Here is a 27,230-nt window from a genome sequence, read left to right as displayed (position 1 = left end):
TATGCTATTATTTAGTAGAAGAAAACAATTCCAAGCCATATGTTAGCAAGTGAAGACTGGCAAGTCAGTCCCCCAGCCCAGCGTGGTCGGCTCATCCCAGCGCACATGAGCGCTTGCTCAGGCGCCTCTGCTGCCCCTGCCCACGTGTGCCCCCGCAGCCCCGATCCCAACGCGTCCTGCCCGAGCCCAGGCCCGCGCGGCGGGGCTGCTGCCCTTGTCCCTCCTGGCGTTTGGGGAGCCTGGGCTGTGCCCTGCACTCCACAAAGGGACCAGTCACTGTGCGCTGGCCCCCAGTGCTCTGCGCTGCATGTAAGCGCAAGTTATCATTTTTCTCTTGCTTATTTAAACTGTCTTCACATTCAGACCTTTCCAGCGTGCTGACTTGTTCAAGCCAAACCCCGAGGAAGGGGGAGGTCAATATGCAACACTCCCTAAACCAGCCCGAACCGCTCCTGGGGCAGGGCTGCATCCATCCTGGCTGCCGGCGCAAGTGCGGTTTGGTGCGGAGCAACCCCGAAAATGTGTGTTCCTGGTGAGAAGCGGTGCCAGCCAGCTGCCGCGGCTCCCTGGCACATGGCATTTCCCCCGTGCCAGGGATGCAGCCCTGGAGCACGGGGCAGAGCTGCAGTCACAGCTCCTCGTGTGGAGATGGAATTACCAAACCCGGTGCTCTGTAGCTGGGGAGGGACCGGTGTTAACCCCGCAGGTCTGTGCCGGAGGTCGCGGCAGGCGGTGCAGGGGTGACAGGAGGACACGAGGTCTCCGAGCAGGATCCTCCTGTCCACAGAGCAAGGGCGCAGCTTTGGCCAGAGACCCGAGTGCCTCCCGAGTGGGAGATGGGCCGGGTTGGGTTTGGTTTGTTTGGTTTGCAGGAATAGGTGTTGTGAGCGGCACGGCACTGCGCTGCGGTTACTGTACATACAGAACAGCCCGCATCCCCGGGGAGGCTGCGCTCGGGAGCCGTATGGTTTCCATCAGAGCGTTCCTCTGTCTGTTTCTGATTTAAAGTGGAGCTTTGACTAAACCCGATCAATATTTTGCATGCCATGCGTGAAGAACCAGATGTTGGAAGTTTCCTATCATTGAGAGGGGAGGGGGCAAACACCCCCCCTCAGACTTGCAGAAATCAATGTTCTCTGACAGAAGTTGGTTGGTTTTTCTAGGAACAATATATTCCTTTGATTTTCAAGTTGATTTGTCTTTTAACAAGGTTGTGGTTTAATATTTTGAATTTGTTTTCTGTGATACGGATAAATTCTCACAAGGGGAAAGCTTAACAGTATGATGGACAATAACTACATGTACTTGTCCAGCATTTCATCACTTCTGGCAACTCACAGCTCGTACTGGCTTGTGCGGCACGCTGTCTCACGCCGGCCGCGGAAGGCTGACGTGAACCGGAGGTCGGCGTGTCCACGGTGCACGTGGTGCTGCTGGCGCCCCCGGGTCCCGCGTCCTCCCGCTCGACAGGCAGGTGACGCCGACCAGGCACGAGGGATATTGAAACACGCAGGAGTGGGAGCAGAAGAGGAGCAGAAAAAGGGATGTGTTTATTAAACTGTTTAAGGCAAATTTTTCCTAAAATCCCTTTTAAAATGAGAGCAGTACAGCCTGTGCCTCTGATTCCCACAGATACCACATCCTTAATATTTTCTTGAACCCACGACCAGATCTTTCTCTAATTGCTCACCAGAGGTTTCTTCTCGCAGAAGCTACTCGTGAGCCCGCTGGCACTTTGCGAGCCTGAGCTGAGCGCGGTGTTTGCAGGATGGGGTTTCCCCAGCACCTCTGGGCCATGGGACCGGCCACGTCTGCAGAGCGGGGACGGATCGGATGGGACGGGGGTTTGTTCCAGGTCAGGTCCCGCAGGGCAGAGCAGGGCTGCCTGAGCTCTGCCGTTTGGCTCGCTAACCTTGGCTTTCTATGTCTGAAGCTATTTCTCTTTTCTGGCTCAGGAAGAGGGTAATGCATGCAAACAATAGAAACGAGAGGAAGAAGTAGTTCTGATGAGGGAAAACAGCAAAAAAATCTTTTGAGGGCACCAGTGGGATTAGTGCCCTAGTGGATTCTTCAAATATTACAGTGAATTTAATTAAATACATCGTGATCCCAAAAGAGGCGAGTCTAATTAGCCAGATCTAGAATACATTTATTCTCTTCCCTCACTCTTCCAATCAGAAGCCTCAGCATCAGCTCCTATCCTATTTTTAATCATTCCTAGACTCAGAGGGCTCTCCTGCCTCTGTGTTCGCTGAGCACACAGCGCTGGGTAATATGTGTCTTTAATCTTATCTGAGCTGTAACTGAGATAACAGACGTCAGAATTGTTATCAGAAAGTTCTGGCTGCACATAGGCAATATTTTTGATTGACAAACCTTGAGATCACATCCAAATCACCTTATTTATGTGCCTTGGGTGAAGTGCATGGCAAGGAAAGAGTTTCATGAGATGACCCTGAAGACAAAAAGAGGTCTTGAGGTGGGACAGTGGGAGCTGGCAGGGATTCCTGCTTGGCTGAAACGTGGGTGTTGAAGGCTTGTGCCAGATGATTACAGCGGGAATCGGGCCTGTGGAGCTCCAGCCCTGCGGTGCCCGGGCCGAACGCAGCCCAGCTGTGTCGTGGCAGCTGCCGGAGCTGTGGGCAGCTGGTCCTGCTTCTGGCTTTAAGAACTAATTGCCTCATCCTTGGGATTCATGACATAAAATAGTATTGGTTTCCCTAGCGGCATAGACCTCTGTGCCAGAGGATTGATAGATTTTGTCAAATAATCAAGGTATAATACTCTTGAATTAGCTATATTGGCTGCGCTAACACAGCTTCGGAGGGTGACGAGCTTTCCCAAGTGCTGCCACGTTGCAGCGACAGCAGCTCGCTCGCCGCTGGCGTTGGGTCTGGCTGGCAGTCGCGGCCGCGTTCCCAGCCAGGCTGCCGCAGGTCCCAGGCGGCAGAGCCGCGGCGATGGGCGGGACGGCACGCGCTGCGCTTCCATACGCTGCTTCCAGGACCTCTTGGTCTAATGGGTTCGTTGTGTTCTAGGATTGCTTTAGTTTTATTCTTCGTAATTTTCAATGAGAATTTATCAAATTAAATTTTATCTGTTTGACATGAAGTTGGATCCCCTCCCAGGATAAGCTTTAAATATGAAAGAATTAGCTATGCATAGGTCGTGAATTGCTGTTAATGTTGGATCTGGTATTTTCTTTCACTGAAGGAGGTGATCTTGCCTATCTTGATTTCTGTTTCTGTGCTTGTTTCAGTGTGTTACGTTTTTCTTGCTTCTAAGCAGGAGAGCGTGTGGTACCTTGAGAATAAACAGGCTCGATCTTACCGTGTCTTTGTCAAAATGTGGTTTCTTACTCAATTCCCAGGTGGCTTTTAGCAATTTACAGTGGACTAAGCCAGGGAGAGTGGAGATGATAAAGGAAATTCACATCTCTGTACTTTGTTCTTCACAGCACCTTCAGCATCACGAGAGCGGGGTGGAGGGTGAAAGCTGCTACTATCACTGTGTCCTCTGTAACTACTCCACCAAGGCCAAACTGAACCTCATCCAGCACGTGCGCTCCATGAAGCACCAGCGCAGCGAAAGCCTGCGGAAGCTCCAGCGCCTCCAGAAAGGGCTTCCTGAGGAAGAGGAAGACCTGGGACAGATCTTCACCATCCGCAAGTGTCCAGCGGCAGAGGCGGGTGAGTGCCGCCTCCCTGGCGTGTTCAGGGTCGCGCTCCAGGCTCCTCCATGTCACCGGGTTTGACGGGCAGTGTCAGACACTCTGTGAAGCCCCACAGCAAGAGAGACTCTTGTTTCTCTTCCCTGGTGCAGGGTGGCACTTACTGCTTATCAGTGATAGGTGATGGAAGCCCCGCAGCGGGATGAGCCCCGTGCCTGCAGGTCCAGCACAGCTCTGCCCCACGGGCTGGCTCCGAGCACCATCCCTCACATGCCGTGTCGGCTCTGCTCTGTGCGAGGGGCTCAGCACGAGTCGGACGTGTAGAGGTGGTGTGTATGTTTGTTCTGGAATATTGTGTGAGCGTCTAAAGATACCGTCACACTAGGACAACTAACAAACTAGTGTGCTGTACTTTTCATAGATATTTTGCAAATGCATGAGGTCCTGAGCAGCAGTGTGAACCTGTCCCAGCTTGTTCATTGACTTTGAGCATGGCAGCAACGCTGGATGGAGAGGAGGGGCTGGGCCGGAGGGGTGGGCAGGGGAAGGGGTGAGTGTTTGGTTTCGATGTCTCCTCTTGACAAGGCAGATAAAATGCAGGGCTTGGGCAGAGCATTTAATTGTACAGGAAGGACAGATAACAGGAAAGGGATTGCAGCTGTGAATCTGGCAACAGAAGGTGTGCCTTAAAGGGGAGAGTTAGGCTGAGCAAAAATGTTAATGTTTAATCATTTAAAGGGTTAAGAAGTTTCTTACTTTAGGAAGAAGGACGATCTCCTGAAGTCCTCTTTGGAGGAGCAGAGCCTGCCCAGCCGGCTGCTACACATGCTGCCAGGCTGGGAGGCGCCAGGGCTGGGGGCACCAGCGAAAGCCTGGACAGCCCTCGCGTCAGCCTCGGCCAGGGCTTGGCTCCGTGGCTGTGGGGAAACGGGTAAATCTGACAGCAAAGTGCTTTGAGAAGGTGGCATTCCGCAGCTGATGAACACAGGGACAAGGAGAGTCATCTCAGCTTAAAGGCGTTGGGAAAGGAAAGTAGCACCAGTTGGAGAACACGAGCAGGTCTTGGAAATGTCTCTTGAATTCAGACCTGGGTTGTGATGCTGTTATGTGTGTTAGTAACAAGGATCTGAAATATTGCAGAACACCTGAAAAGTAAAACAGGAGTCTTATAATCAAGAGTTAAATTCAGTCTCATGGAAGCAAGTGACCGATCTGTGAACCCGGTGGCCCAGCAGAGCAGAGGGCACGGGATCGCGTTCCCAAAGGTCGCGGTGACAGTGGAGCTGCGGTAGGGACAGCGGAGCCACAGTGGGGACAGCAGCTCCCACGGCTTCTCTGCCTGGGGAAAAACACGCACATTCCAAAGGGAATGCTGGCCAGTGTTGTACAGTTTGGGAGTTTTCTTAAAAGCAGAAAGAACAGAGAGGACAAACCAGCTATGCCGTTTTGTGACATGCAGAACAATCTTGAAAATCTTTGTTAACTTTAGAAGTTTTGGTTTACTTTGTCTTTCACTTTAGAAACTTTCTCTTTCCTTGTCCGTGCACCAGGATTGTGACACTGCAGGTGCTGAGGGTGCAGAGCTGACTACTGAGAGGTAGAACGGTTTGACCATTTTTAAAATGTATTTTTTTTAACTAAAAGTCTTAACAAATCACTGTAAGGAAATCTCTGTTGAAAAATATTTTGCTTTTTCAAATGGTTTGAGAAAACTTCCTTTAAGCTTGTTGGTTCTTCAAGAAAACTGGCAGCAAAAAATGCACTAAGAATTTTTTTAGCATATTTTATTTCAAAGGTTAAAAATACAAGTAAGGATAAGACTCCGTAGAATGCAAAGAGGGGGAACCTCTGATGCAGTTCACTTTGACCTGAGGTATTTCATTTCAGACGCTCTCTCGACCCGTTGTTGGGCGAGACTGGGCAGGCACTGCTCTGCTGCTCCGCTTATCCTGCAGTGCCGGCAGCCGGGTTTGGGTAGGAAGTGGCTGTAGCCCATGGGGTGAAGGGGTGTTTTCATCTCCCTCTATTCTGATCCCCTCACAGTACCAAAACATTAGCTGGAGTACGGAACGGGGCCGCCCTGTAGCCGGGCAGCTGTGGCCATGTCCAAGAGCAGGGACCAGGACACGAAGCCGTGTCCTGAAGGCAGGGACCGGGACATGGGGCCGTGTCCGAGAGAAGAGACTGGGACATGGGGCCGTGTCCAAGGGCAGGGACCAGGGTATGGGGCTGTGTCTGAGCGCAGGGACACCGGGCCGGGCAGCAGGGACACCACCAGCACCCGGCTGCTCCTCACGGCTGGCAGGGCCGACCTCTTGCAGGGCACAGCAGTAACGTGTTGTCATCTGTGACTTATTCAGTGTAATTTCTTCATGCATCAAAAGCTCTGCCTCAAACAGGCTGATCCTTGACTTTTTTTCTGTGACGCGTAGACTTCCAGCATTATAAAATGCTGCTGTTATTTATTATTTAGCTGGCTGTTGTTATTTTCTGTAGTTTTGGGTGTCAGCGATGTGTAGCAGGGGTACACACGTACCTAGGCTTAGATTCACTCTTCTGACATACTTGTTTTTTCTTGGTTTTGAACTTTGCCGGTGTATTTGGCTGTTGCAGCCATTCAGGAGAGCAGCACGTGCTGATCGGCGGCTCAGCCCTCATACCGCAGCCTTGTGGGACCAGGACCGCACCAAGCGGGGGGCGTCACCTTGGTCCCCGTGCTGCTCTGTGGCAGGGAGCAGTGCCACGGCTCAGCGCTGGCTCTGCCCATGCGTACCTACTTGCTGGTGTGTGTACGTACTGGTGTGTGTACATACTGGTGTGTGTACGTACTGGTGTGTGTACCTATTCGCTGGTGTGTGTATGTACTCGCTGCTGTGTGTACGTACTCGCTGGCATGTGCAGGCATGTAGTAAACAGCTTTGCTGTCTCTGGGTGGTGCGTAGATATTTGCTTGTATAGATGCATCTCAATCTGTTGGAAGAGAGTGTCTGATCATACCTTAATTAGTCCTCTAACAATCTACAAAGGTCAGTGCCAATTGCCTGTTCATTTACATTTGTAATTGTGATGGTTCTTGATTGCATATTAGTTGCAACTGCTTCCCTCCCGCCCCACAGCAAACACACGCGCAGCCTGAGCAGCAGCCCTGGAGACACAAGGACCTTTGTCTCTGCCCGCGGCAGCTTCACTGGAACTTCTGTCTCTTTTATGGAACGGAGCTTTAGCAGCTACACTCTGCTTCCAGTAAAGGGACGATGAAGTCATTGGCAGGGAAATTATATGGACATCAGGCAAGAAACTCAATCCTCCTTGAACTGGATAATTAAAGACAATTAAACTTTTCTGCTCGCTCTGAGAAGTGTGCTCATTATGCAGGAGACATGGAAGTGGGCCCAGGCTGGACGTTCAGCTGTTTTGTTGGTCAGAAAGAATACAGCGTGAGGGAGAGGGGGTATTTTCCTCTGTGGGGTGTTTTTGGACATCTATTGCTGTGGTATCTGGGCTGCTGCCACTGCAGATGTCAGCCCCTTGCTGCAGAAGCATCTGTATAACGATACCCATGAGCTAATTGATTTTTAGGGATGGGAGTTTAGAGAAAGGAAAAAACAAACAAGTAAACTCCTAATAAAAACCAAAACATTTTTAAAATGTAGGGATGGATGCACTTATGACTCATTAGGTAATGACAGAAATAGGAGAGGAACAACCTGCACCAGATTTTCATTCTGGCTTGGACAGTGTTTCCTTGCAGAAGGCGCTGGGTGCAGGTGGCCAGTTCAGGCAGAGCTTTTGGTGGATGTAGCTGCAGAGGACAGTTTGTGTGGCCACGGGACGCTGTTGGTACCAAGGCTGTGTGGTGCCTATGTGGCTGGAGGCTCCTGCCCCGACACACGGGCTGAGACCACCCGCCGTGGCCCAGGACGAGGTGAGCGCCTTTCTCCTGCTCCTCTTGCAGTGCGGTTTGAGTACCACAGCCTGGACACAACCTGCGGGACTGTTGAGAATGCATTTGAAAAGAACAACAACAAAAAATGTGGCAAGTGAGCCCAAACCAGTCGAATGTGTTGATCTTTGCAGTTGTGCTGGAGGCCAATAGAGAGGCTTGCAGGACGAATAAGATGACTTGTGGAAAAGTCATGTAATAGTTGGTGGGAAATGCTGGCTATTTCTCAACTCCCTGAGCCATCCAATAGGCTGTTTTACAAAGCTTTGTATCCTTACTGTGAAAATCCGTAGGAAGGCTAAATATAAAGTGAAATAGTATCTTCTATTCAGCACAGCTCTAGATTTTTTTTCTTAGCATGATATACTTCTGGAGAATCTCTCTGTCCTTGTGGAGGTGGGAATGTTTCCCTCGGGTCAGGCTAAGCCAGAGATACCACTCGTTCTTGAAGAATTCTTCTGCTGGACGCATACAGCCCATCACTGCAGAGAACCTGTCCCGGGTGGACGCACCATTTTGCAGTCCTGCTGATCTCCACCAACCCCCCCGCAGCTGCCTTCTGCTGGCACGCGGCCGTTGTGGGGCCCTGGCGTGTGCGGACGGGCCCTCTGGAAGCAGCTGCTCCCCCTGCCCAGCACAGTCAGAGCCCCTTGGTCTGGGCAGGAGCGTCCCCGCTGCCCTGCCCGCGGTGAGGGGCCAGCACTCACCCCGCTCCACACAGCCTGACCGCAGTCACTTGAGGAACACGTTTCCTGTAAAGCTCTGCTCTGGTCACCCCTTGAAAGCTGCAGCTGCAGAGCTCCCGGGGGGCACCCGCAGCCTCTCTGAGCCCGGGCAGAGCCGGGTGCACTGTCCATCCGTGCTGCCTTGGATGTCAGCGTTCAACCTTCTGAAGGGCTGCAAACTGTACACTGAAATCAAGATGTGAATTGTAATGAAACCAAGTATGCAAACAGAACTGAGGTATAGCTGCAGCGGTTGCCAGATGAGAAAACCCTGTGTGGTTTAAAAATAGAAGTTACCAAACCCAGCTTGGCTCTGGCTGTGGTGCTTGCAGACAGCTGGATGCTCATACGGTGCTTGCCCCTCTGTTTTCGCTGTGAGTCCTGTGAAACACTTTGCCGGTGTTCCTCTTTCTCAAAAGCAGTTCTGTAGCCGCACCGGGGATGTAAAGCCATTGCCGGCAGGGGCAGGTGCTGGTAAACGGGAGCAGATTTGCTCATGAAACACACAGGATGTGGTTTGCAGTATGAAAAGGTTTCTCCTAGACAAAAACTTTCTATTTAGCAGAAGAGAGGCTTGGTGTCACCCCATTTGCCAGTTTTAATGTGTGACTTGGAAGTCGCGAGTGCATTATCCTCTTCCTCGAGGCCAAGGCGTCGCTCTGTGAATTCCCCTCTCCTGCCTGGGTTCTCCAGTTCCTCCCCTCCCGAGCCAGCCGGGCCCTGGACTTGGGAATTGTGATCGACCTGTCTGTACAATGAAGTGAAACAAACGATAGAGGAAGGGGAAGGGGATCTTCCACAGAAATCTGTCCTGTTGTTTGCCCACCCTGAAGAGTGGGCAACCATGCAAGGTGTTTCTTATTCACAGTAATCAAGCATGACGTTATTATTAATGTAATTTGTTACAACAGGGATGTGAGACACTCCTTTGAAGTGTTTTTTTCGTGGTTGCTAGCTCTGTACTTCAGTGGAACTTTAAGACTTTTGAAATGAAAATGGGTAATGCCAAATGATATTTCTCCCTGCTTGAAATAACTCAAATTTATTTAGATCTGATGTCCTCCACTTGGTCTCAATTAAAGGAAATGTGGTCATTACTAATGCTGGAGAAACAAGCATGTTGCTCTCCTACATCTGATAGAGGTAATGGAGGGTTTCAGAAAGGAATAATTAGTTTGCTTTTGTAAGCCTCTCTCCACTTTTCTGTGGGACTTAATTGCACACAACAATTAAAAACTTCCCAAAGCAGGTTGCTGGGCCAGTGCCTGCAGGAGAGTGGGGTACAGTTCATACCGTAGCATCTACCAGTCAGAAGCTTGTACAGCCCTGGGTCTGCTGGGGAAGCGCAGGTTCATCTGGCTGGAACGTGTCGCCCTTGGGTGAGGGAGGAGCAGCGTGCGAGGTGCACGCTGAGGGATTTGGTGTAAAATTCCCCCCTGGTGTGAGCAGGATTTCCGCAGTGACGTTCTGCACGCCATCCCCTCCCGCGGCCCTGCGGCTGCGGCTGCAGAAGCGGCTCCGCTCTCGCGCTGCCCCGGCCCCGCTCTCCTCCGCAGGCGGGTCCCTCCCGGCGCTGCACAGACACCTCCTCTCAACGCTCCCCTTGCCATTTCCAGCTTTGTCCTTGATTGACACGTTTAATCATCTGCCAACCCAGATGACAATCTGAGCTCTCGTGTGCAAACATCAAATGCTGCCCAGCTTCATTAGCTTCTCACGGGCTTTTTACCTCTCTCTCGCTCCCCGCAACTCAATATTGTCTTTTCCCAATATGTTGTCTGTAACCCCTGAAGGCAGCAGCCTCCGCTTGAGCTTTGTTTTCGAAGTGTCGTGTGTAAATCCAGCCCGTGGTGGGCAGGTGGCTGGTGAGCGGTGCTGCTGCTGGTGCTGCCGGGGCCGCCAAGGCCGGCGGGTGCTGGTCATGCACCCGTCCCACCGGGGTGTCCTGCGGCCAGGGCCACGGCAGCACCGGCGTCTGGAGAGGAAATCCATGTGTCGTCTCATCCTCAGACACGGCGAGTAAGACAAGCCGTTGTCCTGTTTTGAGAAAACACTCAGCCGCAGTGCAATAACATACATGAAACAGCAACCGAGGAAAACAGCTCTTGGCGATGTGTATGTTAAGCAGATTAAAGCTGCAGCTCCCCTTTACTGCAGCATTTCTGATCTCTGTGCCAGCCCCACCAACTACCCCCACGTGTAGGATTATCCTCTTGTTTTCCAAGATCTCATGTCATGTGTGTTCATTTAAAGCAGGAGGACAGCTTGTTGCTCTGCCCTTTGTTGTTCTGCTGAACCCTGGAATTTTTTCATTTTTTGATGGATTGAATGGTTTAGGAACCTTTACATTTCCAGGCAGTTCCTTGCAGACGGTGGCGTTTCTGTGCAGGGCCTCCGGGTGTCCAGGTGGATAGCAAGCTCTCTGCTTCATGGTGGCACAGAGAGCCAGGTGGAAACTTGTGGTTCTGCTTTACTTTCATATCACTTTAATGGTTATCAAAAGCCATCAGATGTCCATCTGGCAGCTGTGTTTGGGGTTGCTGTAGGCACTGTGCTGCTTTGGAAGGTGTGAAGACATGAGGAGAGCCATGTGCTTTGGAAAGGTCCATCCCTTTAGGGGACTCCTAAGTCCACACAAGGGACCTCTCTGTCCTGGCATTATTCTGTAGCACAAGCCATAACTGTCCTCTCCTTGCATCCTTTCCCCCACCCAGATTTTGGAGAACGCTCTTCCCATTCCAGCAGCATCCTTGTGTCTGTGTGCGTACGGGACACCATGGGACCACTGAGGTCTGGCCTTGCAGAATGCAGGGATCAAGTCGGTTGCCCTTTAATATCTGCCAGAGGGGGATTTCCTTTGTTATTTATTTTTGGGGGTTGGTTTTGAGTTTAAAGTAAAAAGCAGTTGTGCCCTAGCTCTGTTTTGACCAGGCAGCAGTGAAGAGATAAGCTCTAAAGGATATGAAAGGTTTAATCATTTTAATTTTGTTTTTATTAAAGTTTATCATGACTTTTTTCATGTGCCCCTGGTAAAGCAGGGGGGGTAACAGAAATCTGCACAAACCCCCAAGCATTCGCTTAATGAAACTCTAATGGGAGGCGCCTGGCGGGAAGGAAGTGGTTGGGCTGGGGGACCGGAGGCACGCTGCACTGTCCCTGAAACGTGGCAGGAATCTCATAAACCTCCCATCCAGCTCCAGCAGACACTTGTCACTGGGGCTCATGGCTTTCATTAAGCAGAAAGAGAGGAAGCGCTGATGGCTGACTCGTTCCAGAATGTTTTTCTTGTTCGGCCACATCCTAAAGCCCTTTCCACTTAAGAAAACTGAAGGGGAAAACATCACCAGATGCTGCGGCAGAACGCTGGGAAGCTCCTGGTCCCTCTCCTACTCTGCTTTTTCCTCCGAACTGTCAGGGCGCAGTGCCTGTCCCAAGCTGGGGTGGCTGCTCCTCCTGTTGGGACAGCAGGTTGGCACCGATGTCCCTGCAGTCTCGCCCTTGGTACAGAGCTGGGTCACCGCAAGCTCTGGGGCTGGTGCCAGCTACACCTTCTGATTCTCTTTTCCATTTCTCTTTTCCCCTCTCTCCCAGTTTTAGAATAGGGAACTCTTCTCTTGAGGACTTGAATACAGTTGTTGCCGTGGTGCAGGTTAAATTGAAGACTGAAGGGCTCTCCTTTTTGGGGGTGAGTTATTAAAGCCTTGAAGGCATTTCAGGCTGAACAGCAGCAGATAATGCAGCGCTGTCGCAGGATGTGTTGGAGAGGATTAGATGTCCATGTGAGCAACACAGGACCGTACCAGCAGCAAATACGACTCATATCTAAAGCCTCACCAGCGCAACTGTGCTGCTCCTGTCCAAACCTCACAGTTGCTCAGGTGCTGCAGCTGACTGAGCCCCCTGCTTTGGTGTTCTGGTGGTGAGAAGGAGAAACCTTCCAAAGACTGAGACACACGTGCTCCAGAGGCTGCTCCTCTACTGTCAACCCAAATTTCTGATGTTCATCTCCATGGCATTGCACAGTAGCAGCTCATGTCCAGTGCCTTTCGGCAGGTCTGGCTGTGCTCCCGTGCAGCCCGGAGCAGCACGCTCAGCTGCAGCCTGTCCTGCTCTCTGCAGCTTCCTCCTGCTGCGGGAGCAGCGTCGGGGGGCTGGACAAGGGCAGTGTCTAACATAAATGAGAAACTGCTTGGAGGTTTTTCTTCAGAGGGGGCATTATGAGAATGGAAAGTATTCTCATCCTGCAGCTCATTTGTTAGGATTATAGACTTAATTGCAGGAGATACAGAGCTTGGTTACTGGAATTGCTTTTGTTTTTCTTTAAGAGTCACAGGCAAAATGAATTGTGTACGTTATCAGTGGGGTGACTGGTGAAACAAGGTTTTGCACCAGCCGGCACAGAGGTGACGCCCAGCCCACGCCACATCCTGCTGCCCAGCGCTTCCACGTGTGCGCTGGGAGAGCGCTGTCCTGGGGCTTGCTGCGCCTGGATTTGCCTGTATCCCTCGAATACTTGCTTCCGTTTCCTTCTGTGAGGCCTATTGATCCTCTGGTGATGAACTGCCTAACAAGAAGCTACCACACATCTATTTTTCCTCTAAAAACTTGAGATTGCTTAATAACATGACAACACCAATGTCTTGCTCTGCCTGCTTCAGAAGGAAACTTAGGGAACCATAAAGAGATAATAACCTACCCCAAATACAAGTCTCATCCTTATTCCTACAAAAATTTAGTTCATGCCCTTAAGCAAGAGGGTTTCTGTTTCTTCCAAATAGTCAGTTTGCTCTTCGAAGTTGTACATCTAGATGCCCTTGCCATATATTTTGTTTTGACCTCAATGATTTCTGGAGGCCATGAGTTCCAAAGGTTAATTAGGAGCTGTATGAGAAAGTATTTTCCATATTTTCTTCTAATTTGCATTTTCTTCCATGTTCATTGTCAGTCCTTCAGAGATGGGAGGGTGAGAGGAGCAGAACTGGTCCAGCTCCCTTGAACCAACCTTCATTTGGATGCTGCTGTCAAGACCACCTTATTTCTGTTCAGATCAAGCAGCCCTAATCAACTCCTTTTCTCTGTAGGTACCTCTTCCTACCCTCCCTTTCAACCTCTTCGTTCATCTGTGGCCACTTCATTGAATAAATGACAGCGTTTAATATTTTGTCATGTTCCACACGTGTCCTCACGTGTTGTTTCTTTCCTATTTGGTGTGTCAGATGTGGATTGCTGTTGGTCTGTCCGCAGGGATGTCCTGGCCTTGCCGAAGCTGGCACAATGTGTCCATCCCCCTTGATAGCATATACGTCCTGTCGATGGCATGTACGTCCCCTCCCTGGTCCTGCATTGGGCCCCGAGCCTCAGACCTTGGGTTTTGCCCGGAGTGGCGGCTGCGGGGCCCCTGCGATCGCTCACCGGGCTCCAAGGGACAGAAAGAGGGGACGGACCGAGCGTGACTTGCGAGCGTTGTTCCTTGCTTTTCTGCTTTGCTGGTATTCATGCAGGGCAGACACTTCTGCTCCTTTTCTGGGAACTACTCTCTCATTTGGTTACCAATTAAGCTGAAAGCGTTCTGGCCTTTTCCATCCTCCTTTTTATTGTTGTGAAGGGTGAATTAGGGCTTGGTGTTTAGGATTGTTCTCTGGCCCCGCTGCTACTTTGCTGCCTCCTTTGTGGCAAGACAATGGCATTAATTTTGGCCTTTGCAGGCGGGCAGGCAATCTGGCAGCGCACAGTGCCTGTCCGTTCCACTTCACTTGTGCAGCCACCTCTCCTTTCCACATCACCTACTCACTTTTCTCCTCCTATTCTTTTTTTCCTTCCCTTTTGTGTGTGTGTGCGTGTGTGATTGCTCAGGGTTTGGTTGCTGCGGTCGGGAGGGCTGGAGGCCGCGGGCTGGGTGCCCCGAGCCAGCGCCTCGCTGTCTGTCCTGGCTCCGACACTGGGCAGTGGGACTGGGGAAGGGAAGGAGGAAGAGAGGTTGCACGACAATCACCAGGATCATCCATCCGAAAATGGCAGAAATAGGAAAATGCTGAAGAGGCAGGAAACATCCGTACGTCAAGGATGTGCTGTCTGGAAGGTGCAGGGGGTTTTGCGGTGCTTCTTGCTGGCACAGCATCAACACCTCCAAACTGGTACCCGTAGAGAGGGAGAACGGAGCTAGAGCAGCGAAAAAAAAATCTAAGTCTAGCCCAAAAAGGTAGTTAATACAAGATAAGAGGCATGTTAAACTCCCATCAGAGGGATAGTTGCTCCAAATGGTGCCAATTTCAGAGGGAAAGGCTCAGAAAAGGAAAGAATGGCAGGATTAAAATCAAGTTGAACAGCACAATGCTTTTCAAAAGGTGAGAAGGATGGTTCTGAAATGAGTACAGAAATTAGTTGCTGTTTTGTTTCCACAGCGGGTGGGATGAGGCCTGCAAGCTCTCAGGGAGCTGCAGTGCCGAGGAGCGCGGTACTGGGGCCACCGCGCCCAGGGGGCAGAGCTGGGGTCTCACTGGAGAGCCTGTGGGGCTGAGGATGCCTCCAGGTCAGAACTGTGACAGAGAACTCTCATCCGTGGCAGGACCCGAACATCCACCGTGCTTCTGCTGGCGCCAGGTCACGGCTCACGGGGACGCGGCCACCCCAGTGTGGTCTGAGGTCTAGGTCCTTTTTTTGTTTTCTTTTAAATAATGTAGAGGAGAACAGAGGCGTTGGGAGCCAGCCCGTTGTTGGCGGTGCGCGGTGGCGCTTTCCCGGCTCTGTGTGGAGCCGCAGCCCCAGCTGAGTGCGGCAGCGGCGATGGTGGGAGGCTGCACTCATGGCCCGGCCTCCAGCCCACGCGTGGCCCTGTGCCGTGGGCTGCCCTGCGCTCCCGGCCACGCTGCCTCAAGTGTTCTCTGGTCCCACGGCCTCCCTCAGCCCTCGGGGGCTGTGCTGGGCTCTGCTCTGCTCTCTGTGCTGACATTTTGCACAGGACAGCTCTCTCCTGCTCCCGGTCAGCGTGGGGAGCGCGGCCGGTGAGGGGCTGCCCGCAAACCCCTCCTGCCGCCCGGGGAGCAGCGGCCAACTGCACCGCCCGGGCACACACAGTCAACAGTTCCCTTTCTTCTGCACAAATTGGCAAGGACTAACCTTGTCATATCCAGTGCAGCGCTAACGGGCGCCTGCCTCCAAGGGGTAATCATGCAGGCATAAATTCGGAAAGTTGCTAAGCTATGAGCAGTCTTATGAGCATTAAAAGTGTCCTCTTTGCCAGAAAGGTCATTCATAACTTGGCTGCGCCGCTGATGTACAGTCAGTGATATTGATTGATTAATGTATAAAAAGCACCAAATCCATTTGCTTCTATGAAAGAGAATAAAGTGCAGTCGACTCTCTCTTTATTTTCACCTCATCCTTTTGTTTGAAGGACGTTTTTTTTTTTTCTCTTTTTGTTTTGCCAGCTAGGTTTAAGGGGGTTACAAAAAGACAGTTTCTGCCAAGTAATGCGTTCACAAAGGGAACATTGATTCACATCAGTGTCGCTTGAATTACCCTTAAAGGTTTGCCAAGGAGTTGTTCTTATATTAACCTTCTGTTCATCAAAGACAAAATAAATAAATAAGTCATAAAATCAGCTTCACTGCCCACACTGGAGCTGGATGTAAAACAGGAATTTGTTCTGTTAGGAATTTGTGCTTCAGGTGCTGCTGCTGAGCCCCATCCCCTGTGCCTTTTTCTCTCCTGCACCACCCGGCCAGCCCGGATTCTCCCCTTCCCAGGGCGATGCTTTTCCTCCTGCCGCTTCTCCCCTTCCCAGGGCGATGCTTTTCCTCCCGCCGCTTCTCCCCTTCCCAGGGCGATGCTTTTCCTCCCGCCGCTTCTCCCCTTCCCAGGGCGATGCTTTTCCTCCCGCCGCTTCTCCCCTTCCCAGGGCGATGCTTTTCCTCCCGCCGCTTCTCCCCTTCCCAGGGCGATGCTTTTCCTCCCGCCGCTTCTCCGCTGCTGCCCTGTCCTGGGTGCGGGAGCGTGTGCTCGCCCAGGACACGCGCGTCGTGCGGGTGCAGCGCTGCGCAGTTCTGAGCTTGGACAGATGTGGGTATTTTCGGGGAGGGGGATTCCTGCAGGGGTGTTTTCTGAAGGAATGGGTATAAAATGTTGATTTAGTCTTTGCAAGCTTGACAAGAATGGTTTCTGCACAGAAAGATAGCCTCGTGGCGACCCAGGACATTCTGCCCCATCTAGTTTTAGCATTCTTCTAATTCACCTTAAGTCCTGTTTGCTTTCCTGGACTTCTTTGACCACTAGTAATTAATTACATGTTGTTCTTGTTTTCTTCTGGTTAATTCTGAGATGGAAGATATTCTTGTGCCTGTGGAGCTTTGTGCAGCAACATCTCACCTTTATATCTCCAGGTGTGTCTGCATTGTCTGTCCCAAATGACACTCCCCAGTGAAGGGTGGGGGGTTCTCTGTTCTTTTGGGACTGTGGCCGGGGAACGTGAGCCTGAATGATCACTGTTCTCTGCAGCAGGAGCTGTGCTGTGTTGTTAGTGCTGTTAAACCCTGACCACATTTCTGTGTTTTCACTTGGTCCCTGTTCCAAAACCCACGAAGGACAATTCTGTGTGTGTTCTGAGCTTTGTTTCTTTGGCTGCGTTCTGCATATGGGGCAGCTGTGCATGTCATGCTTATCCATAAAACACAAACCATGGATATCAGCCCTGCTTGTGAACGTCTCTGTGTGAGCTGTCCCCACCAGGCTGTCAGGACAGTGTCCCGGGTGCGTGGGTGTCGTGACAGCCGCCAGAGTCTGTGTCATTGCAGGTGACCTGAGCCACTCTGCCGTGAGCCCATGTCTCCCAGCGTGGCTGCGCGTTGGTGCTGGTGACCTGCCCCAGGTCACAAGGAGCCACCGGGGGGATCCGGTTCGTGCCGAGGGCTGCGGCCGCGCGGTGCCGGCACCACGGCAGAGCTGGGGTGGAGCTGCTGGCCAGGCCGGGGCTGGAGGGTGCTGGGTGTGAGCCAGTGGGCAGCTGAGGTGCCACCACCCCTGCAGCACTGCCATGTGACACTTCCATTTCAACATCTTTTACCCAACAAAGCAGAAGGATGGTGATGATCCTGCTAACTGTTGGGTGTGCTCTGGCGTTCACCAAACGCGGTGGCAGAGCAGCCCCGCCGCAGGATGTCCTTCCTGTGTCCCCGTCCTCACGTTTGCTGGCGTGGAGCAGGGGCCGTGCGAGCCCTGGACCGTGTGCTGCTGTTTCGCCCCTGTGCAGCGACCCCTGGAACCCTGCGCACCGTCTAGTGCAGCTCATGGTGCGGGTCGGCACCTTGGGTTACCACAAAGAGCTTTTTCTCCATGGCTGCTGCAAACCCAAAAGGAAAATCATCTTATTTTTTAATCTTTTTCTCTGATTGTGGGAGAATTGCAGAACGCCGAGGCCCCCTCCCCCTCCGACGAGGCGGTAGGGATTGGATCAGACGGTACAGAGTGAGCATGCTGAGAGTGAATCCATTTTCTCTCCTCCATCTCCCCAGAATAAATTAGAATTTGCCTGATTTAATAAAATGGCTTCATCTCTCTGCCATCTTTTCTATCTCCCATGCGTTTCATCCCCACCCCCACTGCAAAAGAATAGATGTGGGCTGCGCAGCGTCCTGTTGGAGCTGGCGATCGCACATGGAGGGTGCGTGTGAGCGGCTGCACACGCAGCCGGCAAAGGGCCCGGCCATGCAAGCGCACAGGATTTGTCCCTCTATCTCAATTTCTTTATTGTCAAATGTGATAGTTATAATTGCTGTCGAGGTCAGTGTAATTTACTGTCCATCTGTCATTAACCCAACCTCGTGGTGGATGTGACTGCCATGCAGATATCGTTTGGGGACTGGGAGTGGTTAGCGATAGAAATTTTACAGCACAGATTTGCCCCAGCCACTTTTCTCGTTAATTGGCATGTATTTGTCTATGCATGGAGTAGAACTGTAGCTCTTTGCTGCAGACTGAGAGGAGGGGTTATTGTTAGAATTTAGATGGTTTCGCTAGAGCTGAACCTTTTTCTCTCACTTGAATCTGGCGTTTTAATTTCTGTTTCCTAGGTTGATTTTTTCCTTTCCGCTCTGACACTAATTATGCCAGGCGCGTTGGGAGCGGCTGCTGCTGAGAGGTACCCAGCTAAGTGTTAAGAAAGGTTTTAAAAACAGACTGAACTCTTTCTTAATGAGGCTCAATCGTGCTCTCCTCCGGGTGGTTTTGTTTTGCTGATCTGTCAGTTTTTCAAGGATTTAATTGCACTTTTTTCATATTAGTCTTTGAAATGGGGCTAAGCAGCTTTCTGTAAAATAAAATAGAAAAAAGGAGAGATGTAACTGGCTTTCCTATTTTTTTTCTTTGCGTTCATCACTCCAGGATCGTCATCTGCCACTGACTCCTGGGACCCAACAGCAGTAAAGAACAGAATTTATGAGAGCAGCAAACGAGACGGCAGGCGAGGCTGCCACGGCAGCTCCAAAATTGTAAACCTTGCAGGCAATTTTCTCTGCCTGCCCGCTCCTCAGTCTGGCTGCTCCCGTGTCCCCGCTCACACTAATCCGGGAAGACCTTCCAAATGTTTCTTTTGGAGGAAGAAGTGGGAGGCGAAGGAGGCACAAGGAGCCCTGAAGTGGCTCAGCCAGTGTAGCTCATTTCCTGCAGAAATGACACAAAAATGATTGAGAACTGAGCGCTGGGAGACTCGCGGAGCGGCGGAGGTTGGCGGGGACACGGGAGTCACCTCGCCTGAGCCCCTGCTCAGCGGCCAGGACAGTCCCCAGGACATCCCCACAGGGTCTCAGTGTCCTCAGGGACAGCGAGTGCCCGGCACCCGTGGGACCAGCCGCGTTCCAGCTCCCCTGGAGCCGGATCCAGGGGAAGGGAGGCAAAGTAGCTGATGTTGGGATGGGAGGAGGCGGATGTATTCGTGATGCTATTATCGTTATGGCATAGAAAAAACATGTTTGAAGCAATCAGCATGGAATTCTTAATTGCTTCATTTACTCCTGCTCTCCTCGTGGGACAGATTGTACAAGCGCAGGAGCTGCCAGGACCCTCATGATCGCGCACTGGCCCTGCTGCACACACTATTTTTAACTAGCGCTTTGTTTTGCAAAGACGCACAAAGCTGCTGCTTTTTTCTCCCAAGGATGCCAATAAGCAGCAGAGGCAGTAAGAGCTTTCTGATCCGCCTGACGGTGACTCTGCTTTCTTAGCCTGCAGTTCATTTTTCCTTCTCTTTGCATTTACATTTCCTTGTTTCCACTTTCCCTTCTGTTCTTTTAGCTTTGTTTTTTTCCCTCCATCTTTCTTTTGTTCATGCTTATCCCTTAAATATTTGAGAATCTCTTGTATTTCCTCTAGTCTCAGCCTAACAAAAATCCCATTTTCCTTTCCTCGTTCAGATGTGTGCCTGCCTTCCTCTTTCAGTTTCCAGCACACCTCTCATGAGGATGTAAAATCCAAGAACCAGATCTTTGCGATTTCAAAATAAAATAAAAGTAAACTCTGCTCTAAAAACACTTTAGCAGGAAAGCCAGGCTAATTGTAAATCAATGAGTCTTAAAATGCAGCATTGATCTCCAGTTAGAAGTTTGAAGGGGAAAGCAGTAATTACTGCACTGAAGGTGGATTTTTTTTTTCTTAGTAAGTTCTGGGCAGAAGGAAGGCTCATTAGGGCAGCACTTCGGAATCTGAGTAATTAGTTTTAAAAGTACTTTTGTGGTGTTATTCCCATGGCTAGAAATTATCGGAGTCTTCACAGATTTATAGTTCAGCTCTGATAAGGTTTGATTTATTATTGTGTTTGGCAGGGAAGATCCATCCTACTCAATCACCTGGTGAGGATCCGGAGCCGAGGTTGGTCTGGGAAGAATCGCTCTGGGCACGCGGGGCCAGCGGGTCACCCGGCATCTGCTGGCACGTTACAGTGCACGCGGGTGCTGCTGCATCACGCCCCCGGTGCCGCTGGGCTGACACGTTACAGTGCATGCGGGTGCTGCTGCATCACGCCCCCGGTGCCGCCGGGCTGGCACACTGCACCGCGCCCTGGGGTGCTGCTGTGGGCCGGCTGGAGCGGGTCAAGGTGCACACAGCTGGCCGCAGAGGGGCCAGGGGTGATGCTGGAGAAGCAGGGGGAAGAGGAGTACAAGCTCTCCCGCTGTCAGGGCGGGTGCCCATGTAACCCTCACAGTGAGAAGGCAGTTTGTGTGTGCCCTGCAGCCTGTAGGTTTAGATTTTTTCCAAATTCTTTTGTTAGGTTTAGCAATTATATCTCTAGATATTCTCATTAACCTTAATTATCTAATCCCTTTTGTGAATATTGCTGAATTCTTGGCCACAGCAACATCCTGTGACAGTGATTTCCACAATCTAATTACCAAGTCTGATTGTATAGGAAGAAGTGTTTGTTTCACCTGTGCGGTGCTGCGGGTCCATTAGCCGCCAGGTTTCCTGCACTGCCCAGCCACGAAACCGAGGAGGTGAGCACTGGAGAGGGTCGGGAGCATTGTGCGGCACATGGTGCTTCAGTCTGGCTGCAGCACCAGTGCTGCTCCAAAGGAAAACAAGACGTGCAGCATCCAGACCGTTGCCGTGGCACGTCTGCGAGCCCCGTCACCCTCTCTGGCAGTGAGCTGGTGGCTGCGAGCACCAGCGTCCTCCCGGCTGCAGGATCCCTCTGCGCAGGGGCACAGGGTAACCCCACCAGGCTGGTGGCGGCTGCTGGAGATGCAGCTGCTGGTCAGCTGCAATCACTGCCAAACATGGCAGAGAAAAGCTAAACCCAGGTAAAATGGGGTTTGAGCTCTTCCTGAACGTGTTCTGCTGGTGAAGTCTGCTTTGCCAATAGACCAGTGGAAAATGGAGAGGACAAAGGCTCTGTAAGTCAGAATAGGGGCTCTTACTCCTTGTGAACATCATTTTTCTCCTGTCAAGTTGGCTGAAAGTCCTTTCTTCTTGCTCATGGGAGAAATGGCTCAGAAAATCCCACTCCGTCTTCTTCAGACCATTACCTCTTTGTGCTCTTTTATCAGGTTGTCCCCTTTGCCACCTTTCTCAGAAAAGCAGGGCTGATCTCTTTGGTTCTGTCCAGGGGAGGTTTAGGTCCTGCGTTCCTCATATGCCTTTCTTCCCCCAAAGATTTTGGCAAAGAAACTGCTTGTATTAAACCCAGTGTTACATGTAGCATTGCAGCCAAGACTGCCGGCCATGCAGGGCCATGTAATATTCTCCATCAGCTCATGTTGTGCTCGAGCAGACCTGCTTCCCTTCTCCAGGCTGACGAAACGGGTGCAGACACCATTGCAGATACCGGCAGACCCAGGCCACAGGTCTGGGTACAGACACAAAATGGTCCAAGTTCACACTAGAAGAAATATTGAGGGCTTATTGTTCTCTGACAAAACCGTGCTAATTGTGGGGAACTGACCCTGTAATTAAGGCTAATCCACATGCAAGGAGCTTTATGGCACAGGTCCTGAGCTCCTGCCTGTCCTCTGGGAGCGGGTTCCCACTCCTGCCCATCTCCCCTGTGTGTTAAATTGGGGCAGTCATACAGTCTGACTTCATCTGACACCTCTAGCTGTCCTACTTGTGTGACTCGATAAATATTTTTACAGAAATGATTTAGTTTGCAGTGACTGTTATAGATCTGATTCTGCAATGGGAGGAAAGGGGAAGGTCTCTGGAGGCAGAAAACCCTTGTGTGGCAGAAAGCCTGCTGGGAAGTCAGCTCAAGAAGAATTAGAAACCCTTTAAATAAATGCTTACTTGACATGACTCTGTCTTCCACAGTCTAACAAGCAGGGAAGCGAATGGCAGCCGCTGGCCAGAAATTGATTGCATTAATTGATATGCCAATAAGAGAGCTTGTTACATCCGCCATTGGTTAGGAGGCCGGCTAACAAGTCCCGCTGATCAATGGAACCAATAAAGATTTCATCCATTAATGAGCAACATGGTAATTAATGTTATCCATAAACCAATTAGCCCGGGTAGCTAATGTGCTGGTTAGCATGGTGAGCGGCAGCGCCGGGGTGCGGACCGGCCATTGGGTGCGGAGAGGGGCAGCGCGCCTGTGCTGCCACCATGGCCTTCGCAGAAACAAACAACTCCCGGCGGCCTCCCCAGGATGGTGGCTGATTTTCTGGCAAGGGACGTGTGTCTCTAGATTTACTAGGCAATTTCAGTTATTTCTTTCTCTTCTTTAAACCTTTGTGTAGCACACATGAGCATCTTTTCCACTTCAGCGTGTTTTCCGGAGCTGTGCAGGTGTACATAGCTCGTGTTGAGGTGGCAGAGCGCCGTGCCTGGTTCCCCGCTCGCTGTGGTTGGAGCTGCCTGCACGCTCTGCCGGAGCCCAGCTCGGCCTGCAGCTCGCGGGAGCTGTTGTGCGTGCTGCAGCGCTTTCCCCACACCTTCTGGATGAATTACGGCGTTAGTGTGGGAAGCACAGAGTGTGCGGTGAAGGCTGTTGTCTAAAACCACTCGCAGAGGGGTTGCACTGGGTTGCTGCCCACCAGCTGTGGGTCCGCGTGGCTGTTGGTGTCACTGGTGCTTGTGGGGTGACCTGGTGTAGAGCAGGACCCCGCAGAGGTGCTGTGGGGTCGTTGAGGTCCAGCAGCTGCTGCCAGACGCTCTGGCCAGCCCTGTCCTTGGCGTGGGGACAGCAGCATGCGGCTGGCGCTGGGCGGCCTCATCCGCCAAGGGGCACCAACTGTTACCAGACAGAACTCCTCTGGCGGGGCTTTGTGAGGGCAGCCCCTGCCCGCGGCACCACCCTCGGTCGCTCGGTGTGCGGTGCTGAGCTGTGTGCAGGGGCGAAGCAGCCATGGCAGAGCTGGGGCCGGGCCCTGACGGGCTGCGGGTGGGAGAGGGGCCTGGGGCTTCCGAGGGGTCGGGGTTGGGGACAGGAGCAGCCCCAGGGGCCCAGGGCAGCCTCAGGCCCACAACTGCTCTGTGGAGTTACTCGCAGTGTCGGGTATTGACCCTGGGAGACCCCTTGTGGATTCCCTAATTGAAAATTAATACCAGATCAATGCCATGGGCAATTTGCATATTGATCATAAACAACTTTGAAGGCACCAAGTGTGTGCTGGATCAATAGAGCTCTTGGGCAGGCTGCAGTGGGAGAGCATCCCCACTCCAGCTCTGCGAGAGGTTCTTGGGCAGTTTGGGAGCAGCTTTGTGGTGGTGACGGTGGTGGTGGCACCTCAGCGGTGCCGGACTGGGACAACTTGTGCCCGGCTGGAGTCGGACCACTGAATTAACAGCCTTTTCCTATGGTTCACTTTGGAAGGGCAACTAGAGGAAGTGCTTTAGTTTATTTTTTAATTTTAAACCAAACAAGCGAAGCCCAGAGGTGTCCCACAGCGAGTGCCAAGCGCCTCCGGGCACACGGGTCTGGGGGCGTCACAGCTTGTCCCCCTCTGCCCCTTCACACCTCCTCTGCTGTGCTGTACGGCCTGTTACGCTTACTTTAAATGGGGTTTCCAAAAGCAGGAATCTTATTTTTCTGAGGACACCAGTAGAAATGTCATCAGTGATTTTTTTTTTAATGTTTTTGTCCTATATTTGGGCTTTGAGGGCCCTCTACCTACTTGGGACATTCACAGGATATTTCAGAACGGTCTTGGGCTGAAGGGAACAAATATTTCAGATCAAACTCCACAAAAAACACCAGAAACTTCATCTGAAGATATCTAAAGCACTTTAGGAAGCCTTCTGTCAAAGAGGGACGTGCGTGGGCTGTGGGGATCAGCGCGTGGGTGAGCGCAGCTCCGGCTGCTGCTCCGAGCCCGTGTGCCGGCTGGGGAGAGGAGGCGACGCCTCGGAGCCCACAGGGAAACTGAGTCAGACTTGGCTGTGGACCCGGCGTCACCATGGATGGGGAGCAGGGGGTGGGCAGGGCCGGACCCGCAGTTGCCACTCGTGCAGCCGGGCCTCGGGAAGTTGCTGTGCATCTGATTAGTGCGTTACAGGGCCTTCATTGACTCGGCTGCGCCGCGCTGATGAACTGAGACTAGGGACAAGCGCTTGTAATTGAGAGAAATAAATTCTTATCACAGGCCTCTGCTGGAGCCACCACCTGTGCCTGCGCTTGCTCCGGGTTTTAGGAGCATTTCAAATCCCCGGAGCGCCCAGTGTGCCCTCGTTAGTGTCTGAGCAGGCGAGTGCGGGGACTGCGGGCACCAGGTGGTGTCACAGGGTGGCTGAAAGCCTCCCAGCCCAGCCGTTACCAGCCAGTGCCACCAAACCCGGGCTGCAGCCCGGGCAGCCCGTGCGCCGCGGCACCTCCAGCATCTCCCTGGGAGCTGCTTCGTGCTCCTGCCTGTTCCTGCATTTTGCTCAGGACTCAGAGCAGCAGCAGCACCTTCCATCTTTATCTGAGTTGGGATGGTAACTGAAAGATCCTTCCCCAATGCATGAGAGGGGATAAGGGCGTCATAGGGGAAAGCATTTTTTCTTGCTCAATAAAAATTAAGGATGAATATATAGTTTATTCTAAAATAAACCCATCTCCCATTTTAAATTAAAAGGAAAAAAAAAAGCCCAGGGGTCAGCAGGGCTCTGCAGCTCAGATGTGGCGCAGAGACGTGGTGGGGAGCGCTCCCGCCTGCCGCAGAGAAGCTGTTTGCATCTCCTCGCTCGCAGCAGCCCCCGTAATTTTGCCGGTTCCTCTGGGTTGCAGAGCAGGCGGCCGCCGTCAGCGCCGTGCAGGCGGTGGGAGGTGAGTGGAAAAGCTTCACTTGACATTCCCTGACCTCCCCGGTGCAGCTGAGCACCGGAGAGCTGGGGCTGAGATTGCAGTCGCTTTCAATTACTTGAAGCCAAGAGAGGTGGAGAAAAAGGGCCTGTTGGCTCCAGGAAGCTGCAATCTTCAGCTGCTGAAAGCTTGTTAGTACAAGGGGAAAGCAATTACTGACGTTCTGCCAGTGCCGCTAACCCAAACCCAAGGAAGGGGCTGCTCAGCCCTCGAGCGTGGCCGTCCCTGCCTGTGGATGACGCAGGGCTCATCAGGCATGTCCTCATGGGCGGCTCCAGGGCTGTAGAGCTCTGAGTTTTCTGGGTCTCCGTGTCCGGTTCTGGTCAGCAGGTGTTTGCTGTGCCTGCAAGAGTTTGCATGTGTCATCTGCCTCCTCTTCTGCACCAAGCCAAGTTGTGTTTGGTGTCAGAGAGCTCTGCCCACGCCAGAGGAGGGTCACAGCGAGAAGGGGATGACTCACAGGCTGAAAACAAAGCTCCGTGTTTGAGGGGCTGCCTCGCTGCCCCGGCCTCTGCCCTTGCACAGAGGCCTGAGAGCATGACCATTCACACCAAGCTTTGGTATTGCAGCTTCCTAGCAGGCTGGTTTTTGTGGCCGGTTAACCTGTGGAGGTGGCACACGTCTGGTGACCAGAGTGTCAAGAACCCCTCAGCTGGCTGGAGTCAGTGCCGGCTCTGTCTGGACCTGCTGGGTCTGTCTGCTTTGGCCTTCTCGGGGTCCCAGGAGATGATCCTCAACTTTTCGCTTTGAAGTCCCTGAGAAGCCCATGAGGGTCTCTGAAGAAATGTCCTTGGCCATTTAAGAGGCTGCCACCCCCAGCTGCGTGTCTGGCCCCTGCAGCATGGCTGCGTTTCTCACCTGGGCAGCAGGAGGTGACCCTCCTGTTTGGACACGGGTGGTTCCAGCAGCCCTGCCGACCCCTGTGCTCCCACCACCCACTGCCTCATGCCAGCAGCATGCCCCAGGATGATCCTCTTTTATTTTTCATTATACATGTTATTTATGGGCATTCATGATTTCCCATGTTCATATATATTGCTAGTTTCTAGAAATAAGCTCCAGGAAGAGCCCAGTGACACGACACTGCGGCCAACATTACTGCGTTCTAGTCGGGAATGAACCGACCAGACCACACGCTGCAGAGCCCTTTGGACTCATTCCATGTGCAAACCGTCCTTAAAGGCATTTGCTGAGAACCATTAATCATTTTTTCCCGTTCTTCATAACAAAACCCTTCCCAGGCCCAGGGAGCGCCGACGTGCACAGGCCCCGCGCCGCTGCCACCGCGCTGGGCACCGGCCGAGCTGCCCTGCTGCTGTGTCAGCCTCACCGCTCCCCTGGGCCTGGACCTCGTGGGACAGTGTGCTGTAAGAATATTTTAATTGTCCCAAAACTGGGGCACTATAATTATGGCTTTTCTAAGTTTTTAGCTAAGCTTAAAAGAACTCCAAACATGCTGAGGTTGGGAAATGCTTGGGGAGGGGGAGAAAGAGGGTCGGCAACACATTAATTAACTTTTCATTGGAGCGATACCATGGAGACTGAGAATAGAGCAGGAGTAGTAGATCTAAAAAAAAATAAAACTAATGAGAAAAGGGACATTTTAGTGTTTGAGTTAAGAATGGTTTATGATGATGTTACAGGGCAGGATTAAGGTTGTTGGGAGCACTCCTATGTGTATCCAACGCTTAAGGCTCAGCTCATTTTTGCTACAGTTACAATATTCTCAAGATGTACCTTTTCCCAGAGCTGATGAAGTTAGCTTTAGCTTCAGCTTGGCTTTAGTGCTGGTTTTGTTGATGAATCTGAAATTTCTCTGGAGTGAGGTTGTTGGTACTCAGCACAAAGCAGCTCTTATGTGAGCACCGCACTCCGCTCGCACTGCCAGCCGAGGCCGCGTGGATTTGGGGCAGCGGTTCCTGTTCTAGAAGGTGGGATGTGAAGTTCCTGAAGTGTCTTGGCCTTTCTGAAAGCACGCGCTTGTGTCTGAGTGGTTGCAGTGGGTCCCTGGAGCCTGGCCCGGTGCTGCACTGGGTCAGCGCCGCTGGTGACCAGCTCCGAAAACCCACCGGTCTCTGTCTCAGCAGCTTCACTCGTGTTTGTGGCAGAGGGAAACTGAGCCAGGGACGG

General features: G+C 52.0%; 1 protein-coding gene across 3 annotated transcripts in view; it reads left to right on the top strand.

The window, feature by feature from the left end:
• The window catches only part of ZFHX3 (zinc finger homeobox 3), a 562,868-nt gene that overhangs the window by 496,438 nt on the left and 39,200 nt on the right, over nt 1-27,230 (top strand). For all 3 annotated transcript variants that reach the window (XM_082062573.1, XM_082062574.1, XM_082062572.1), the window contains one exon: nt 3,458-3,689. In XM_082062573.1, the coding sequence (XP_081918699.1) occupies nt 3,458-3,689 (232 nt within the window). The remainder of the gene's footprint in view (nt 1-3,457; nt 3,690-27,230) is intronic.

The sequence above is a fragment of the Streptopelia decaocto genome, assembly GCF_964273445.1.
Source record: "Streptopelia decaocto genome assembly, chromosome: 11".
Taxonomy (NCBI): Eukaryota; Metazoa; Chordata; class Aves; order Columbiformes; family Columbidae; genus Streptopelia; species Streptopelia decaocto.
This window is presented reverse-complemented; position numbering and strand designations above follow the sequence as displayed.